The sequence below is a fragment of the Onychostoma macrolepis genome, chromosome 22 (genome assembly GCF_012432095.1).
Source record: "Onychostoma macrolepis isolate SWU-2019 chromosome 22, ASM1243209v1, whole genome shotgun sequence".
Lineage (NCBI taxonomy): Eukaryota > Metazoa > Chordata > Actinopteri > Cypriniformes > Cyprinidae > Onychostoma > Onychostoma macrolepis.
Genome location: NC_081176.1, coordinates 2,566,293 through 2,585,933, shown reverse-complemented (window position 1 = coordinate 2,585,933; position 19,641 = coordinate 2,566,293). Strand labels below are relative to the sequence as shown.

Here is a 19,641-nt window from a genome sequence, read left to right as displayed (position 1 = left end):
ATTTATTCATTTATTTTTACAGTTTTAGTTTCAACATTATTGATTTTTTTTCAGTATCACATGAAATCACACTGAGAATCACATCCAGGGCTGCTGCATGTATAACTGTATCGGCGTGAAGTGTACCGCATGGCAATTTAGACATAAAATGTATAAATTAATAAATTAATATTTGAATGATTTTCTATTACCTATTATTATGCATTTGACAAATACTTTTTATTTGAATGAATTCTGAAAATATCATAAGCGTTTATTCAGAACCACAATTTAATAATTATTGTTAAATCGTAATGCTAAGTTGGAGACGTGTTGTCTCCATGATTCACATTCAGGAATGAAAAATTGATTCCAATAAAGATCACTGACCTCTAGTGGTGAGAAGGCAGTTCTACCAGCATGTATTTAGAATAATCGGCACATTTGAGGCAGACTTCAAAAACTGCTCCACTCTGAGGCACTTTCAGAAGTACGTGCAGAAGCTCCATCCTGTTTGGCATTTGGATGGTCGAGACTGTAAAGACTCGCTAGGATGGATGGGAAATCACACTAGAGCTCCTCAGAGAAAACAAAAAGTTTAACACGTGTCTCACTGTATCTCATGTGTTCTCTTCGCCATCACTCCTTCAGATGCGGCAGAAGACAAATGGCCACAACCTTGATCTATTTTTATTAACCTTAAGAAGGCTGAAGCAAAGAGCTGTAAAGGGTGACACATTTTCCAGAGCTTATAAGGTCTGCTGGCCTTTGGATCTCTTGAGTAAGCCCTCTGTTATTCTGTGAAGATTCTCACTTCTGCCAAGAGAAGATTCAAATTCTTGAAGGAAAACGGAAGAAATGTTTCTCCCTGTTGCTGCTATAATTGAACACATCTTAATTTAACCCCTCGCTAATGGACAAACCCGTGTCAACGTTTCATCCCATACTGCATTCACCTTTTGTGGTACTCAGAGACCTGCACCACTCTTTTGCCTTGTAAAAGTGCATGCTCATGTGCAGTATGACAGGAATGTGCATGCTGATTTTCTGTGAAGAGAAAAAAGAATGAAACAGATATGCGACAAACAAACAGGGGATGAACTTTGGCCTAACCAAACATTTCAGACAAACCCATCAGATGTTACCACAGCAGGATTTCTTTCCGTCAGGGAAAGATATATCAGATTTGTTTCGTTCTGTCAACAGACACACAAGGTGGGAAAAGTATGAGTGCCTTCTTTGATATGACTTATTAATAAAAATGCTTGAGCTGCAAAAGTGCTGCAACTATACACCAGAAGCATGCAGACGCTCCCTCACAGCTGAACCAGAGCCAGACAACAGGCTTAGCTTTTAAACACCCCGTTCCAACAAACCATACAAGGAATGCCTGATCCTATACAAATCTACGCCATGCTCTTTCTTTAAGCAGTTCACCGCAATCCAATAGCGATGATGAATCGATGCTTGTATCTTGATATTCATGAGGATGTTGAGCACTCAACTCCACTCCTTTAGGCTTCTTATGATATCAGGTGAATAAACCATTAGAGAAAAAAAATAATGCTGTATATTTAGATTGCATTCCTTTTTGCACCACAACCCATCTTCCTTAATACGACCTATTTATAAATGCGCCCAGCTTGCAGATGTCTTGAAACTGTACACCAGAGCCATCTGACAGCTCCTCCACGGCAGTGCCCGCATTGGTGGAGTGCCAGCTGGATTAACTGACAGCCCAAAGGAGCAGCATCTGATTCCCATTCCCCCTCAGCCAAATGTCTAGGATATTCACTCTGTTAATCAAATCTGTTAATCATGACACAACTTTTTATTTATTTGGACAGAGGGGAAGCATTTACTGGGACAGCTGCACTATGCTTGTCTTTAAAACATTATTTACTGCCCTTTAGAGAAGGGGAATCAACTTAGTTCTATTTGCCTAATCTTTTATTTATTTAACCAAGAAAGACCTCTGTGAGATTAGAAATCTCTTTTACGTGAGTGTCCTGGTCAAAATTGGCAGCCCAGTGTAACTTGTACACAAAACCTATAAAAGACATTAAAAACATTTACAAATCATTGACTGATTCTCAGATGATATTAAAAAAAAAAAAGTTTCTCAAAGACTTCCAGTCCGAACGACGCCAAAGATTTTTGCCTTTTTCTCATTATTGTCATTATTGATCATTGAGCTTTTTTTTTTTGTTGTTGTTGTTTTTTTGGGTTTTTTTTAAACCTTCTCTTTCCAGCTTTTTATTGCTGAACATGGTTTACACTCTATGGTTTAACTTGTTGAAAACACTTTGTCCTGTTTATGTTATGAAGGTTTACAATATACACAATCCCTTTCTTCTTGCGTGAATCCCCAATGGAGCATCTGTCACAGGAAAAACATTCATCTTCAAATTTTTATAAAGGGATAAAGCAGTTTATATGCTATATGACCTTCACAAAAGAGAGAATTTATGATTTTACACTTTTTTAGACCAAGTGCTTGAAGGAGCAAGTAAAATGATTTAAATGCAAAGACATTACATTGATTTCTCTCATCAATCAGCCTATAGGGTGTGTAACTGTATCCTAGGATAAAAATAACAGTGTTTAACACAATCATATATAGACAGTAAAACCCACCCCATTATAACCAAATACATGCTGTGCTGCTGGGACAACGTCTTGAGTCTTTATAAAAAGGAGGCATCTTAGACCTCAAGGACTGCCAACCACTAGGAAGGTGAGTCAAGATTCTGCAGTGCCAAAATTATTCATTTAATTAAAATTACTTTTGGTTGACATTAACAGGGATGGTTGCTATTGTTAAAATTAACTGGGCATACATGAGATTATATATTAACAGAAAAGAATATCTGCTAAATACTCTATGTCCATGTATTTAACAGAACCTAGCAGAAACCTTTCTGGCCTTGAAAACAAAAAGGTGAACAGCTTGGATACACATGTAATGATATGCTACATCATTAATTATGCAAAGCACCACGTCAAAGTACTATGTTAATGCAAAATAATAATTTATACTGGAACACATTATTTTCAGAACTGAAGAAAAATTAGTACCTCTTAACATGTTTTCACAGTAAACAGCAATCATGGGAGATGGTGAAATGGAGTGTTTCGGCCCGGCAGCCATTTACCTCCGGAAGCCAGAAAGAGAGAGAATCGAGGCTCAGAACACCCCCTTTGATGCCAAAACAGCGTTCTTTGTGGCAGATGCAGACGAGATGTATCTGAAGGGTACTCTTGTCAGCAGAGAGGGTGGCAAAGCTACTGTCAAAACTCACAGTGGCAAAGTAAGTATCATGGATGAAAAACGATTTCACATATTACTTGATTCTCCAGTAAAATATTGTACAAATATGTGTACAAAAAGTCTCATCCTTCTTGATTACTAATTAATGTTCATTAGACTGTCACAGTAAAAGAAGATGATATCCACCCCATGAACCCTCCCAAGTTTGACAAAATTGAGGACATGGCCATGATGACCCACCTCAATGAGCCTGCTGTGCTGTATAACCTCAAAGAGCGTTATGCAGCATGGATGATCTATGTAAGTCTAAGTAAATTATGTTTTATTCCTAAAATGGGACGGCAGCATTGTAAAACTGCACTATCTATCTCTGTTTCAGACCTACTCTGGCTTGTTCTGCGTCACTGTCAATCCCTACAAGTGGCTCCCAGTGTACGACGCAGTTGTTGTGGCTGGATACAGAGGCAAAAAGAGGATTGAAGCCCCACCTCACATCTTCTCCATCTCTGACAACGCCTACCAGTTCATGCTCACTGGTAAGTGGATTCTGGAAGTGTGTCAATAAATGAGAGTCAAGACAAACTTTGACACAATGGGGAAAAACACTTTAAATTATAAAGAATTTAATAATAATCATCCCTTAAGGGTTATTTTTATCTTTACTTACCAACTATATAGAAAACTGTACCTGAGGTTTTCAAATGAATGCAAAAAGTTCCAAGATGACATTTCTTTAGTACATTTATTTAACGATTCAGATCAAAACACTACTTTGTATTACAGCATAAAAATATGTTACCAAAATCTCCTCTATGTGAGCTATATAGGAGCTAGGCACAAGAACAGTTTTTTCAGGCTATATTCAGCCTGAACAATTAAAACTTTCATAACTATACATTGGCCATTATAACTGACATATTTATACATCTGACAATTTTATATTTGTAAACTACATAAACTGTAAACTTGTATATAAAATATCTGTACACTCATTTAAACAATTATATGTTTTTTTTCTCTATATTTCTACTTCTGTATGTAGTGCATTATTTAATTTTATGGTTTTCTTATATTAGTGTTACATTTTATCTCTACTGTGTAATTCATATGCATGTCTGCACTATCATGTTTGTTTTCACTATCTCTGTACTTTCTTCTGCACTGGAAGCTCCTGTCACCAAGTCAAATTCCTTGTGTGTGTAAAAATACTTGGCAATAAAGTCCCTTTCTGACTTCTATATTTGAATAGATATAAACAAGCTGTTAGGGTTAACATATACATACATATATATATATATATATGCTTTATTTTCAGATCGTGAGAACCAGTCTGTCCTGATTACGTGAGTAAATATTGTTCTGATGGAATAACCTAAAGCTTTTCCATTATATACATAACTTCTTCGAAGATTCACGACTAAATGATGATCTTGTATCAATCTCCAGTGGAGAATCTGGTGCAGGAAAGACTGTGAACACAAAACGTGTCATTCAGTACTTTGCAACTGTTGGTGCGATGTCTGGACAAAAGAAGGCAGAGCCGGTCGCTGGGAAAATGCAGGTTTGTAAATACCTATTCTAGACGGTGTTATTGATTACAGCTCATAACGATCACCTCAACTTCACCTCGTAACTATCCACTGTCACTTGCAATTACATTAATTGTTAAATACAATTACATCTAGGGATCACTGGAGGACCAAATCGTGGCAGCCAATCCTCTGCTGGAAGCTTATGGTAATGCCAAGACTGTGAGAAACGACAACTCCTCTCGTTTTGTAAGTTGCACTTATGAATCATTATAACATTGTACAACATCAGTCACACTTTCAAAACTGCTAGACAGTTGAGATTTTGTAAATGATTTCAATCTCTGTAGGGTAAATTTATCAGGATTCACTTTGGGACCACTGGAAAACTGGCCTCAGCTGATATTGAAACATGTGAGTCAACACTGTTTTAAGTCTAATATTTTTATTTGGAGACTGACAAGTGGATTAATCAGTTGAACTCAATGTCTTTTTTCACCACTTTTACAGATCTGCTGGAAAAATCGAGAGTGACATTCCAGCTGTCGGCTGAGAGGAGTTACCACATCTTCTACCAGCTCATGACTGGACACAAGCCAGAGCTGCTCGGTGAGAAATCTACAGGATTGTGTGCTTCAGTTATTTCCTTGTTTGAGAGCACCGTTAACATGCTGCACATCAACTCTTTACAGAGGCCCTGCTCATCACCACCAACCCTTATGACTATCCAATGATCAGCCAGGGTGAAATCACTGTCAAGAGTATCAATGATGTGGAGGAGTTCATTGCCACAGATGTATGTGGGCAACTCAGTTTTTATTATTAGTAGAAGCAGTATTTTTCAATTATACATACAATATAAAGGAAAACTATCTAATAACTAATATGATTAACTTGGTGTAAAAACAGACTGCCATTGATATTCTGGGCTTCAGTGCTGATGAGAAAATAAGCATCTACAAGCTGACAGGTGCTGTGATGCATCATGGGAGCATGAAGTTCAAACAGAAGCAGAGAGAGGAGCAGGCCGAACCTGATGGCACTGAGGGTAAAAATTAATTAGTAGTGCAACTTAGCATATAAACATTAATTTCATTAGTGAAAGTAATGCATAAAAACTGTTCTTCCTCAGTGGCTGATAAAATCGCCTACCTCATGGGCCTTAATTCTGCTGACATGCTGAAAGCTCTCTGCTACCCCAGAGTGAAGGTCGGGAATGAGATGGTGACCAAAGGCCAGACAGTACCACAGGTGATCACACTTACCTTCTCAATAGATGAATGATGTTAGAAATGTCCCACAGACATTCAGAAAACACATTTATTCTTGAAAAAAAAGTCAAGTCACCTTTATTTATATAGCACTTTTAACAATACAGATTGTGTCAAAGCAGCTTTACAGTATTAAATAGGAAATAGTTTGTCAATAATGCAAGAGGACAATAGTAAACACTCAAATTTCAGTTAAAGGCTGTTCATTATTGAATTCAGTGATGTCATCATTCAGCTCAGTTCAGTTTAAATAGTATCTGTGCAATCAAGTCGACGATATCGCTGGAAATTAAGTGTCCCCAACTAAGCAAGCCAGAGGCAACAGCAGCAAGGAACCAAAATTCCATCAGTGACATAAATGGAAAAAAAAAAGTTGGGAGAAACCAGGCTTAGTTGGGGGGCCAGTTCTCCTCTGGCCAGATGAACCAGCAGTTTAATTCTATGCTGCAGCAAAATTAGACTGTGCAGAGGACTCTTCTGGTTCCTGAGGTCTTGTCCCGATGACTGTCTAGGAGACGAGGCCTTCACTGGGGATCATCTAGTTGTCCTGATCTCCGCGGACATCCAGAGCTGTAGTCTAATATCAATTTTACTGACCTTTAAATTTCTCAGGTGAATAACGCAGTCTCGGCTCTCTGCAAGTCTGTCTATGAGAAAATGTTCTTGTGGATGGTCGTCCGTATCAATGAGATGTTGGACACCAAGCAGTCTAGACAGTTCTTCATTGGTGTGCTGGACATCGCTGGATTTGAGATCTTTGATGTGAGCATCAGTCATTAATGTCTCTGTAAGAATTAAGATATAAATGGCAATCAGCAGTATGAACTTGCCTCTATTAAATTATCAGTTCAACAGCTTGGAGCAGCTTTGCATCAACTTCACAAATGAGAAACTGCAACAGTTCTTCAACCACCACATGTTTGTTCTGGAGCAAGAGGAGTACAAGAAAGAAGGTATTGAATGGGAGTTCATTGACTTTGGTATGGACTTGGCTGCCTGCATTGAGCTTATTGAGAAGGTAAGAGGATATTCAGTAAATTAAATTTACTATTCTCATGGTGCCTGTACTTGAGTGTGAACATTTCTTCAACAGCCAATGGGCATCTTCTCCATCCTTGAAGAAGAGTGCATGTTCCCAAAGGCAACAGACACAAGCTTCAAAAACAAGTTGCATGATCAGCATCTGGGCAAATGTGGAGCTTTCCAGAAGCCCAAGCCTGCCAAAGGTAAGGCAGAGGCCCACTTCTCTCTGGTGCACTACGCCGGCACTGTGGACTACAACATTGCTGGCTGGTTGGACAAGAACAAGGATCCACTGAATGACTCTGTTGTGCAACTCTACCAAAAGTCATCGGTCAAAGTGCTGGCCTTCCTGTATGCCGCTCATGGAGCTGCTGAAGGTACGAATATCTGCATTTCCTGAATTCTTAAATTTTACGTTTTAATTGCAATTAAATCTAAGAGAATACTTATTTTAAAACAGAGAAAATACAAAGGTTAAGACTTTATTTTAAGGACCAATTCTCACTATTAACTAAGTTGCTTATTAGCATGCATATTACTAGCATATTGACTATTTATCAGTACTCGTGAAGCACATATTTAATACCTTATTCAGCACGACCATGTTTTAGATCCCTTAATCCAACCCCATAACTAAACTTAACAACTACCTTACTACTAATAACCAGCAAATTAGGAGTTTGTTCAGGCATAACATCTTTCATTGGCATAAAACAGCCGAGGGCGGCGGTGGAAAGAAAGGAGGCAAGAAGAAGGGTGGTTCTTTCCAGACTGTGTCTGCACTTTTTAGGGTAAATAGATTCTCTCTTTTAATGAAGGTTTTTAACCTCTCCAATATGAAAAACTAGACTAATGACAAACATTTCCACAGGAGAACTTGGGTAAGCTGATGACTAATCTGAGGAGCACTCACCCTCACTTTGTGCGCTGCTTGATTCCTAATGAGTCCAAGACTCCAGGTAAACTTGATCCCCAAAGACACAAATGCATCACAGTTTTGAAAATACTTCTGAAACATTAAGAACATTTGCATTTCAGGTCTGATGGAGAACTTCCTGGTTATCCACCAGCTCAGGTGTAATGGTGTGCTGGAGGGTATCAGAATCTGCAGGAAGGGTTTTCCCAGCAGAATCCTCTATGGTGACTTCAAGCAGAGGTAAAGACACTACACCTTTTTCCAACCTATTAATTAAAGATAATACACCACCTAATCTTAACCATATTTCAAAATATGGCTTCACCAAAACAAATCTTACCTTAATGTCCTCTAGGTACAAAGTATTAAATGCTAGCGTCATCCCTGAGGGACAATTCATTGACAACAAAAAGGCTTCAGAGAAACTCTTGGGCTCTATTGATGTTGACCACACCCAATACAAGTTTGGACACACCAAGGTGAGCTACTCAGTAAATACACCATATGGCCAAAAATATGTGGGTACCCTCTTCTAATTAGAGGAACAGTTAACCAAAAAATACAATCTCTGTCATACTACTGCTGTCACACCATTCCAAACTTGTTGCTTTTTTGTAAGAATGTTTTAGTTGTTTTTCCTCTAATCAAAGAAAGTAGGGTCCAAAATGAATAGCATGAATAAATTACAAACTTTTCATTTTTGGGTCTAGAATAACTTTTATGGGCTCAGTTATTTCCAGAATTTCAGAGGAAAACTGATCTCTAAACTACACCACACAATGGGACTTTAAACAATTCTATGCAACTCTTGATAAAGGGAGGCCTTGCACGAGAGTTTGAATATGAATACAAGAATTTGCTGCCATTCAAACATAAGTGAGGTTATGCATTGGTGTAGCAAAGGTCCAAAAAGGTTCAATTCATCCCAAAAGTGTTAAACAGAGGTTCAGGTTGTGTGCCAGTAAAATTATTTCACAGTGAATATGTTCATGCTGAAGAAAGAATATGATCCTCCCAAAACTGTTTAAACCCTATTATGGGTCATGAAAGGTTCATATTTTGATTTTGGGAGTCCCCAACAACAGGTTGACATGCATGCAAGGTTAAAAAACATTTTCATTTTCTTATAATACGCATTTCTTTTTACCTTATTTGCTCAACGACTCCCAAACGATTTGCTCAACGATTAATTTTTTCAAACCCCTCCTTTGCATGATGCTAATCCGCGGTTATTGGTCGATTTAATTTAAAGCAGCATTTGTGAGTGCAGTGCTGCTTTGTGTACAGCGTTACCGGGGAAACAGCTATTTTTAACACTCCAAAAGCGGCACCAAGTGGCAAAAAACGAATTTGCATTTTCATTCAGACCAATGCATTTTCCCAGGTCTGTGCCCGCAACAAGTGGGTGGGCAATATGCTAATGTTTCTTGTTGACGTCAACATGAAATGGCTTGTGATTTGTTTGAAAAATGACTCGTTTCAATGATTCAGAGTCGACTCTTTCTTTTAAGAGACAATAACTTTATACATAGCTCACTTTCATATTTAAAACTTTGCAGGATGTTTTCATTCACTTAGAGCTCTGTTACACACTGCATGACAGGTAATTTTCAAAAATCCATAATAGAGGCACTTTAAGCTAACTTGACAATATTGAATTATCTAGGATGTCATTGCATGGTATAAAATTTAGATTTCTTTTCACTGGAATTGAAAGAAAAATAAAACTCACTAATTAAAAGAGGACATATCGTGTACCCCAGGCCACATCGACGTTGAAGTGGACTACTTGCCTTCTTCAATACCCTACCACTGATATCTTCTAAATGTTCTTATAGGTGTTCTTTAAAGCTGGTTTGCTGGGTACTCTTGAGGAGATGAGAGATGACAAACTAGCAACGCTGGTTACCATGACTCAGGCTTTATGCCGTGGATACGTCATGAGGAAAGAATTTGTCAAAATGATGGAGAGAAGGTATGAACTTACAAAAAAACTGTTTGGAACACAAAGTGATAATGACTGATTTGCTGATTACATTTTACACAGAGAAGCAATTTATTCCATCCAATACAACATCCGCTCATTCATGAATGTCAAACACTGGCCATGGATGAAGCTCTACTTTAAGATCAAGCCTCTTCTGAAGAGTGCAGAGACTGAGAAAGAAATGGCAGCTATGAAGGAGAATTATGAGAAAATGAAGGAGGATCTGGCAAAGGCATTAGCTAAAAAGAAAGAGCTTGAGGAGAAAATGGTGTCACTTCTTCAAGAGAAAAACGACCTTCAACTGCAAGTAACAGCTGTGAGTATTTCAGCTCTTACTGATCCTAACATGGATCCTACAGCTATGAGCATAGGTCATTTACCACATCCATTTCAATGAACAGGAATCTGAAAACCTCTCTGATGCTGAGGAGAGATGTGAAGGTCTCATCAAAAGCAAGATCCAGCTCGAGGCCAAACTCAAAGAGACAAACGAGAGACTGGAGGATGAGGAGGAAATCAATGCTGAACTGACTGCCAAGAAGAGGAAACTGGAGGACGAATGCTCCGAGTTGAAGAAAGACATCGATGACCTGGAGCTCACCTTGGCAAAAGTGGAAAAGGAGAAACATGCGACAGAAAATAAGGTCAAAATTGTCCACTTCTTTTCCACACTGCTCACAGTTCAGGCTCTTGAGAATGAAACCAATAATCAATTTTTCGATTTAGGTGAAAAACCTGACAGAGGAGATGGCCTCTCAGGATGAGAGCATTGCCAAGCTGACCAAAGAGAAGAAAGCCCTCCAAGAGGCACACCAGCAGACTCTTGATGACCTTCAGGCAGAGGAGGACAAAGTCAACACTCTGACTAAAGCTAAGACAAAGCTTGAGCAGCAAGTGGACGATGTAAGATGTTTGGCATGAGAATAAGACCATCAATCAATGGGAATCAATGAGAAATTAATATTGTTGCTATATACCAGATTTAAATGCTCTGGTTTCTGTAAAAACAGCTTGAGAGCTCACTGGAGCAAGAGAAGAAACTTCGTATGGACCTTGAGAGAGCCAAGAGGAAGCTTGAGGGTGATCTGAAACTGGCCCAGGAGTCCATAATGGACCTGGAGAATGACAAACAGCAATCAGATGAAAAGATCAAAAAGTGAGTGTATTCAATCTTTCACCAATTACACATTTGACAAAAAGCATTTTCCATATTTTACAAAACACTACTTTCAAAACAGGAAGGACTTTGAGATAAGTCAGCTTCTCAGCAAGATTGAGGATGAACAGTCTTTGGGAGCACAGCTTCAGAAGAAGATCAAAGAACTTCAGGTAATGTTTACCATAATCTTATCTATGTGAAACTGTGAAGTTGCTGGGCTAATACACAACACAAATATCACTAAAAGTTTTTCCCTCAATTAGGCCCGTATAGAGGAACTAGAAGAGGAAATTGAGGCAGAGCGAGCTGCTCGTGCTAAAGTGGAGAAGCAGAGAGCTGATCTCTCCAGGGAACTTGAGGAGATCAGCGAGAGGCTTGAGGAAGCTGGTGGTGCCACTGCTGCCCAGATTGAGATGAACAAGAAGCGTGAAGCCGAATTCCAGAAGTTGCGCCGTGATCTGGAAGAGTCTACCTTGCAGCATGAAGCTACAGCTGCAGCTCTCAGAAAGAAGCAGGCAGACAGTGTGGCTGAACTCGGAGAACAGATCGACAACCTCCAGCGGGTCAAGCAGAAGCTGGAGAAGGAGAAGAGTGAATACAAGATGGAGATTGATGACTTGACAAGCAACATGGAGGCTGTGGCTAAAGCAAAGGTAATGTCAACAGAGAATCATTAAATATAAAAGTGTTTTTACAAACATTTATTTATAACCCTGTACCTTTTAAGGCTAATTTAGAGAAGATGTGCCGTACCCTGGAAGACCAGTTGAGTGAAATCAAGACCAAGAGTGATGAAAATGTTCGTCAGCTGAATGACATGAATGCACAACGTGCAAGACTTCAGACTGAAAATGGTAAGGCATGGCAAATAAGGTACACATGTAAAAACCTTTAAAAATTTATTCAAAAGTTTCTGTTATTATATTTCATAGTAATATTTCTAACGTGATTCCAAGGTGAATTTAGCCTCAACTGGAAGAGAAAGAAGCACTTGTTTCACAGCTAACCAGAGGAAAACAGGCTTATACACAGCAAATTGAGGAACTCAAAAGACATATTGAGGAAGAAGTCAAGGTAGAGTTATACAAAATTAATCAGTTAATTTTAAAAATTAGATATTGTTCATTTTAAATAATTCTAAATAGTTCTAAATATTTATAAAGATTATTGGAAAACTCAAAATATGCTGCCTTACAGGCCAAGAAAGCTCTGGCCCATGCGGTTCAGTCTGCCCGCCATGACTGTGATTTGCTCAGAGAGCAGTATGAGGAGGAGCAGGAGGCCAAAGCTGAACTCCAGCGTGGAATGTCTAAGGCCAACAGTGAGGTGGCTCAGTGGAGAACCAAATATGAGACTGATGCCATCCAACGCACTGAGGAGCTTGAGGAATCCAAGTAAATACAGCAAAGAAAAGAGTTTTCAGTACCCTACATTTAATATCACAAATATTAGTAAGATTGCATTATTTCATTCCATTTTCTTCAGGAAAAAGCTTGCCCAGCGTCTGCAGGATGCTGAAGAATCTATTGAGGCAGTGAACTCCAAGTGTGCCTCACTGGAAAAGACCAAACAGAGACTGCAGGGTGAAGTAGAGGACCTCATGATTGATGTGGAGAGGGCAAATGCATTGGCTGCCAACCTTGACAAGAAGCAGACAAACTTTGACAAGGTGAGAAAGATGTGGATAGTCTTTAAATCTAAACCATGAGCCATGGACTTGGCTATTTAACAATGACTATCCTTTTTCTTCAGGTCCTAGCAGAGTGGAAACAGAAGTATGAGGAAGGCCAGGCTGAACTAGAAGGTGCTCAGAAAGAGGCTCGTTCACTCAGCACTGAGCTTTTCAAAATGAAGAACTCCTATGAAGAAGCTCTTGACAACCTTGAGACCCTGAAGAGAGAGAACAAGAATCTACAACGTAAATGCCACCTTTTTTGTAAAACAATTATTAAAAAAAGAAAAGCATTATAACAGTACGTTTTTAATTCTGATTACAATTCTGCTTTTTAAACCATTTAGAGGAGATTTCTGACCTTACTGAGCAGCTTGGAGAGACTGGAAAAAGCATTCATGAGTTAGAGAAAGCCAAGAAGACAGTGGAGTCTGAGAAATCAGAGATCCAGACTGCACTTGAAGAGGCCGAGGTGTCATTCCTTTACTACTATATTAACATGACACTGTTTTTTGAATAATTTAAAACACCGAATATGGAGTGATTCAAAACCTTAAATGATAAAATTCTGCTAAATATTTCCTTCTAAATCACTCATAAATGTGCTGCCATGAATTACAGAGGCTATAGCATATTTTGACAATTATGTATGATAGAAATATTTGCCCTTTTCCCTTACAGGGCACCCTGGAGCATGAAGAGTCCAAGATTCTCCGTGTGCAACTGGAGCTGAACCAAGTGAAGAGTGAGATTGACAGGAAGCTTTCTGAGAAGGACGAGGAGATAGAACAGATCAAGAGGAACAGCCAAAGAGTGATTGATTCTATGCAGAGCACACTGGACTCTGAGATCAGGAGCAGAAATGATGCCCTGAGAGTCAAAAAGAAGATGGAGGGAGATCTGAATGAGATGGAGATCCAGCTAAGTCATGCCAACCGCCAGGCTGCTGAGGCCCAGAAACAGCTCAGGAACGTCCAAGGCCAACTCAAGGTATCTTTCTATGGAATGAGGAATTGCAACACATATTAAATGTTTGATAATATGAATATGATACATGAATTAAACAAATCATGACATGCAACTAACAAAGAAAGAACATTGCCACAGGATGCCCAACTGCACCTTGATGAAGCTGTCAGAGGACAGGAGGACATGAAGGAGCAGGTGGCCATGGTGGAGCGCAGGAATAACCTGATGCAAGCAGAGATTGAGGAGCTGAGAGCTGCACTGGAGCAAACAGAGAGAGGCCGCAAAGTGGCAGAGCAGGAGCTGGTGGATGCCAGCGAGCGTGTGGGACTGCTGCACTCACAAGTACAGAAAAATATACTTGGAGCAAATTCAGGTTACATGATAACAGAGTTTTAGTTCAATGTACACTAAACTATGTACACCTGCTTAAATCCCACAGAATACAAGTCTTATTAACACCAAGAAGAAGCTGGAGGCTGATCTGGTCCAGGTTCAAGGTGAGGTGGATGATGCAGTCCAGGAGGCCAGAAATGCAGAGGAGAAGGCCAAGAAGGCCATCACGGATGTGAGCGCTTACATTGCGTTGCTCTTTTTTAACTTAAACAGTTATTTGACCATTTAGCCACATGGAAGGCATTTCTGTCTATATTGGCTTGTTCATTTGAATTGGCTTATATTTCAGGCTGCCATGATGGCTGAGGAGCTGAAGAAGGAGCAGGACACCAGTGCTCACCTGGAGAGGATGAAGAAGAACCTGGAGCTGACTGTCAAAGACCTGCAGCACCGTCTGGATGAGGCTGAGAGTTTGGCCATGAAGGGTGGAAAGAAACAGCTCCAGAAACTGGAGTCCAGGGTAAATAAGCTAAATATAGTCTTAGATGCACTGACTATGGTAGAGATTTGACAGGTGACAACAATGACTCTCTACTGAAGGTGCGCGAGTTGGAGGCTGAAGTTGAAGCTGAACAGAGACGTGGTGCAGATGCTGTGAAAGGAGTGCGCAAATATGAAAGGAGAGTGAAGGAGCTCACCTACCAGGTACAACTACACATCATTTAGAAATTTACATTTCATTATAATATACATAGTTTACTTAAGAACATCTACAATACTTTCACCCAAAGACTGAGGAAGACAAGAAGAATGTGAACCGACTGCAGGATCTGGTAGACAAGCTGCAGCTGAAAGTAAAGGCCTACAAGCGCCAGTCTGAAGAAGCTGTAAGTCTAATGTCAAATGTCTTAAGTGTGTTTTTTAGACATTCCATTCCGTGTGTGCAATGTTCTGAAAGGGGTTGGATATCTCATCCTAACAGGAGGAGCAGGCCAACACTCACCTGTCCAGGTACAGGAAGGTGCAGCATGAGCTGGAGGAGGCTCAGGAGCGCGCTGACATTGCAGAGTCCCAGGTCAACAAGCTGAGAGCCAAGAGCCGTGAGGCTGGGAAGGTAACAAACATACAGTAGCTGTAAAATTAGACATTAAGGGGGCTTTCACACTAGCACTTTTCGGTGTACACCCGCATTTGTTCGACGTCAGAGTTGAGTTAATTTGGATAATGTGAAAAATGTTTTCTCAGGTGCGTACCCGCAAACCGTACCAGTCTGCCTAAAATGGGTGGTCTGGGGTATGGTCAATGCAAACTCCAATATGGTTCACTTCTGATGTAAATACAATTGAACTAAATCACAGAAGTGAAAAACTATTAATGATGTATGAATTGGTCAAACTGTGTATTTATGCATTAACTTGCTTTCCTGAAAAGCGTGACTGACACACTGCAGCAAAGAAAATTTCTATCTAATTTCTACACGCAAAAATTGACTCCAATGTTCTTTTTAACCTTTGTATTATAGTCGTGACAAACAGACAAATGTGCTGTTCTCTGTTGGCACTTTTGAAAGGAATCAAAATTTTCAAAATCTGAAGTACAAAAATGTAGTCCTTACCAAGTAACAGGGGTAAACAGCTGCCTATCTGATGATGCAAAGGTACTGTGGTTCGGACCCCAAAAAATACAGTATGAACACAAACCAGCAAGGGCAGTGGGAGGGGGGAGCAGTCGAACTCTGGTTCGGATCAGGCAATTGAACCAAGTGTGAAAGCACCCTAAGTGCTTGATGATTTAGAGCTGTACTCTCCAAAGATATACTTTATACAGAACGTGTTGAAATATTTTTAATTTTTTTTTATTGTTTTGCATTTTCAAGAGTAAGGATGAAGAATGAAGAGAAGACACCTCACCTACAAGCAAGCATACAATATGACTTGTGCTAGGTTTTCATGTGTGTCCAATAAAAAGAAACACGGATTCAGTGCTGTCCTGCTTTTTATTGCCAACCATATGAAACTACTTTTACATTTGAAATATTTACATATTTTCATTCAGCAACACTTTTTTTTCCAAAGATGCTAGAGCAGAAACTAAAGTAAAAGAGAACAAGATTTTTTACCGAGTCTCAGTGTTGTGGATGGCTGTGTATTAGTGATTGCAGAAGAAGCGTGTCTTTAAACACATCACATGACCCCTCCCCTCCCACAAATGTTTCCATGACAGCCTGAATTATTTGAGGCATGTCAAGAAGTCAGGAAGATCTGGCAACAAAACATTTGTGTCATTTGGGAGTCTCCAAGTGTCCTTTTAAAAAAAAAAAGAATATCTAAATTGATCTTGAAATAAGCTTGAAGAAAATACAGTTTTGTTAGAATCACCCTTAAATCTTTTGGTATACTTTGCTGGATATGGTTCTCAGTTCTCAGGCTTGTAACCTAAAGTCAGTTAATAGCAGGTAATGTACAACAATAGTAAAATGCAGCAACTAATAAATGTTAACATTACACACATAAATACAGACAAATCTAGAACGAACAATTAACTCTTCGTTACATTTTTTAAAGGTACATTGCATTGAAAAATATGTGTATTTACGGAGAGATCTTGGTGGTATCATGATAGGTCAGGTAAGACTTCACTATGGCCTGGATGGACCTAAACCTCACAATACAAACAGAATAAATCACTGTGCTATATTTAATGTTTTCTCCATATAAGAACATGCTGTTTATAACTCTGAGAGTCATAATATCACTATGAAGCAAGATTGCAGTGACCACTGTGTTTTAATTACTCAATAAAAAAAAATCTTCCAGAGATATTATTTCCTTTTCCTATTATTTTACTTGCTCTTGTTATTTGATCGTGGTTGTATCTCTCTATTAGTACTACTGGATCTTAGCGCTGCATTCGACACCATTGACCACAACATTCTTTTGAATAGACTAGAAAACTTTGTTGACATTAGTGAAAGTGCATTAGCATGGTTCAGATTGTACTTATCTGTTTGTAGCAGTGAATGAAGAGGTATCATAGCGATCACAAGTGCAGTATGGAGTACCTCAAGGCTCAATACAAGGGCCGTTATTTTTCACGTTTTACATGTTACCCTTAGGAAATATCATCAGGAAACATGGTGTTAGCTTTCACTGTTATGCTGATGATACTCAGCTCTATATTTCTCCGCGCCCCGGTGAAACACACCAAATTGAGAAATTAACAGAATGCATAGTCGATATAAAAAACTGGATGGCGAGTAACTTCTTACTGCTAAATTCTCAAAAAACAGGGGTGTTAATTATCGGACCTAAAATCTCCACATGTAATAACTTAGAACACTATCTAACACTTGATGGCTGCTCTGTAAATTCTTGGTCATCAGTTAGGAATAGGGTTGTTCCACCAATACCAAAAAATTCTGGCATTGGTATCGGCAAGTACTTGAACCCATGTACTGATCCGATACCATTTTTTTAAACAAGACCTATAGTTATGTGCGCTAGCTTTGCCTAACGCTGCAAATCGGAAATCAATTCTTCTTCGCTGCTCAGAATGCAAACACAGGAAGCTGTGCTGTGTTGCCACAAGCAACCTTTAGAGCAGCGAAGAAGTACAAACGTGCTAGCACATTGCCAGTAAATCACTTGCATATGCGACTAAATCTTCACCCTTGGCGACTAAATGATGTCTAATATTAGCCACTGGCTAATAAATAATCAGATTGTACTAGCCAGTGTGTGAGTTGGAGGCTATGTATAAGTTTAGCACAGATATATTTTCACTCGCTGAACACTTTGACCGAGCGCTTCAGAGTTTCACTCTCCGTCAAGCGATCTGTGCTATTTTTCAGATCATCTGAATGGATGCACAGCGCACTTGTATTTGACGTACCATAAGCTCTAGCGTGAAGCGCACGACTTGCTGTTGCTTTGCTCTTTTCTCACAAGCAGAGAGAGAGAGAGAGCGACAGAGAGAGAGAAAGAGAGAGAGAGAGAGTCTTTTACATCAATTCCAAATGGTATGTAAACGATATTCTGTGTTGTATTTTCCTGTCAAAATAACAGAGTTTCTTTGGAATTCTTCAGCTTTTAAGAACTGCCAGGTTCTCCGGTAGTAGGCGGAGCTAATGCGCAAGCGACAATCTCATTGGCTGGCGCTCACCTATTATCGTCCCTGTTTTGATTTCAGCAAATCAGTTCAAGCGAACACACACAACGTGATTAATATTCATGAATCCAGTAGCTTGTTAATCCTTAGTGCGTTTATATTGTTCTTAGTAGAATTTATAGTATGATTATTATTATCATATCAGTATTATTGATATTGATTATTGAGTTTTCCCCCCCATTTTTACAGAAACACTGAATGACCAAAAAAGCACCACCACCAGTCCTAAGTTCAGCTAAAATGACTAATATGCATTCATACATGGTTACCAAGTTTTAATTCTAATTGCTAAAGTTATATAATTAAATAATACTTGATTATCATAATATATTTATAATGCTTGACTGACTGATGTTAAGAGTGTACTTTTAGATATTTAAAAAGATGGGCCATTTTCCAAACATTATATATTGTATTTTTTGTTTACTAGCCAGACTATCTATCTATCTATCTATCTATCTATCTATCTATCGTGAAGCACACCATAAAATAATTCAAATATCAATTCATACAGGGCTAGTAAGTAGTACATACAGCTGAATAACCAGATACACACCCAGGTATCGGATCAGTACTCTGTATCGACCGATACCCTGAGCCTAGGTATCGGAATCGGTATTGGGAAGGGAAAAAGGGTATCGGAACATGCTATTTGATTGCAATCTTTCCTTTGACAGCCACGTTTCTAGCATTTGTAAAACTGCATGTTTTCATCTAAAAAATATATCTAAATTGAGACCTATGCTTTCAAAGTCAAATGCAGAAATGTGACCCTGGACCATAAAACCAGTCTTAAGTGTAATTTTTTTGAAATTGAGATTTATACATCACCTGAAAGCTGAATAAATAAGCTTTCCGTTGATGTATGGTTTGTTTGGATCGGACAAAATTTGGTAGAGATACAACTATTTGAAAATCTGTAATCTGAGGTCGCAAAAAAATCTAAATATTGAGAAAATCGCCTTTAAAGTTGTTCAAATGAAGTTCTTAGCAATGCATATTACTAATCAGAAATGAAGTTTTGATATATTTACGTAAGAAATTTACAAAATATCTTCATAGAACATGATCTTTACTTAATATCCCAATGACTTTTGGCATAAAAGAAAAATGTATAATTTTGACCCATAGAAAGTATTTTTGGCTATTGCTACAAATATACCCCAGCGACTTAAGACTGCTTTTGTGGTTCAGGGTCACAAATGTTAATTCATGCATTTATGACTTCAAGGTTAGATTATTGTAATGCTTTATTGGGTGGTTGTACTGCACGCTGCTTAAACTACAGATGGTCCAAAATGCAGCAGCTAGAGTTCTTACTAGAACCAGGAAGTATAATCACATTAGCCCGGTTCTGTCAACACT

At 38.9% G+C, this 19,641-nt stretch overlaps 1 protein-coding gene across 1 annotated transcript; it reads left to right on the top strand.

Moving 5' to 3' along the window:
* The first annotated feature begins 2,690 nt into the window (after positions 1–2,690).
* LOC131530109 (myosin heavy chain, fast skeletal muscle-like) lies at positions 2,691–15,611 on the top strand. Its single transcript, XM_058760229.1, has 38 exons — positions 2,691–3,290; positions 3,407–3,550; positions 3,630–3,786; positions 4,566–4,593; positions 4,697–4,811; positions 4,936–5,028; positions 5,130–5,193; positions 5,290–5,388; positions 5,472–5,575; positions 5,689–5,827; positions 5,912–6,030; positions 6,663–6,812; positions 6,898–7,068; positions 7,144–7,450; positions 7,791–7,864; positions 7,945–8,032; positions 8,112–8,229; positions 8,345–8,468; positions 9,828–9,964; positions 10,037–10,292; positions 10,378–10,620; positions 10,703–10,879; positions 10,987–11,132; positions 11,215–11,305; positions 11,399–11,788; positions 11,863–12,002; positions 12,104–12,209; positions 12,333–12,529; positions 12,621–12,804; positions 12,888–13,053; positions 13,155–13,279; positions 13,489–13,797; positions 13,915–14,118; positions 14,216–14,341; positions 14,459–14,629; positions 14,710–14,814; positions 14,901–14,996; positions 15,092–15,611. Exons 1-38 carry the CDS (start codon positions 3,090–3,092, stop codon positions 15,239–15,241), a joined length of 5,814 nt encoding a protein of 1,937 aa, XP_058616212.1. The 5' UTR covers positions 2,691–3,089; the 3' UTR covers positions 15,242–15,611.
* Positions 15,612–19,641: the final 4,030 nt, after the last annotated feature.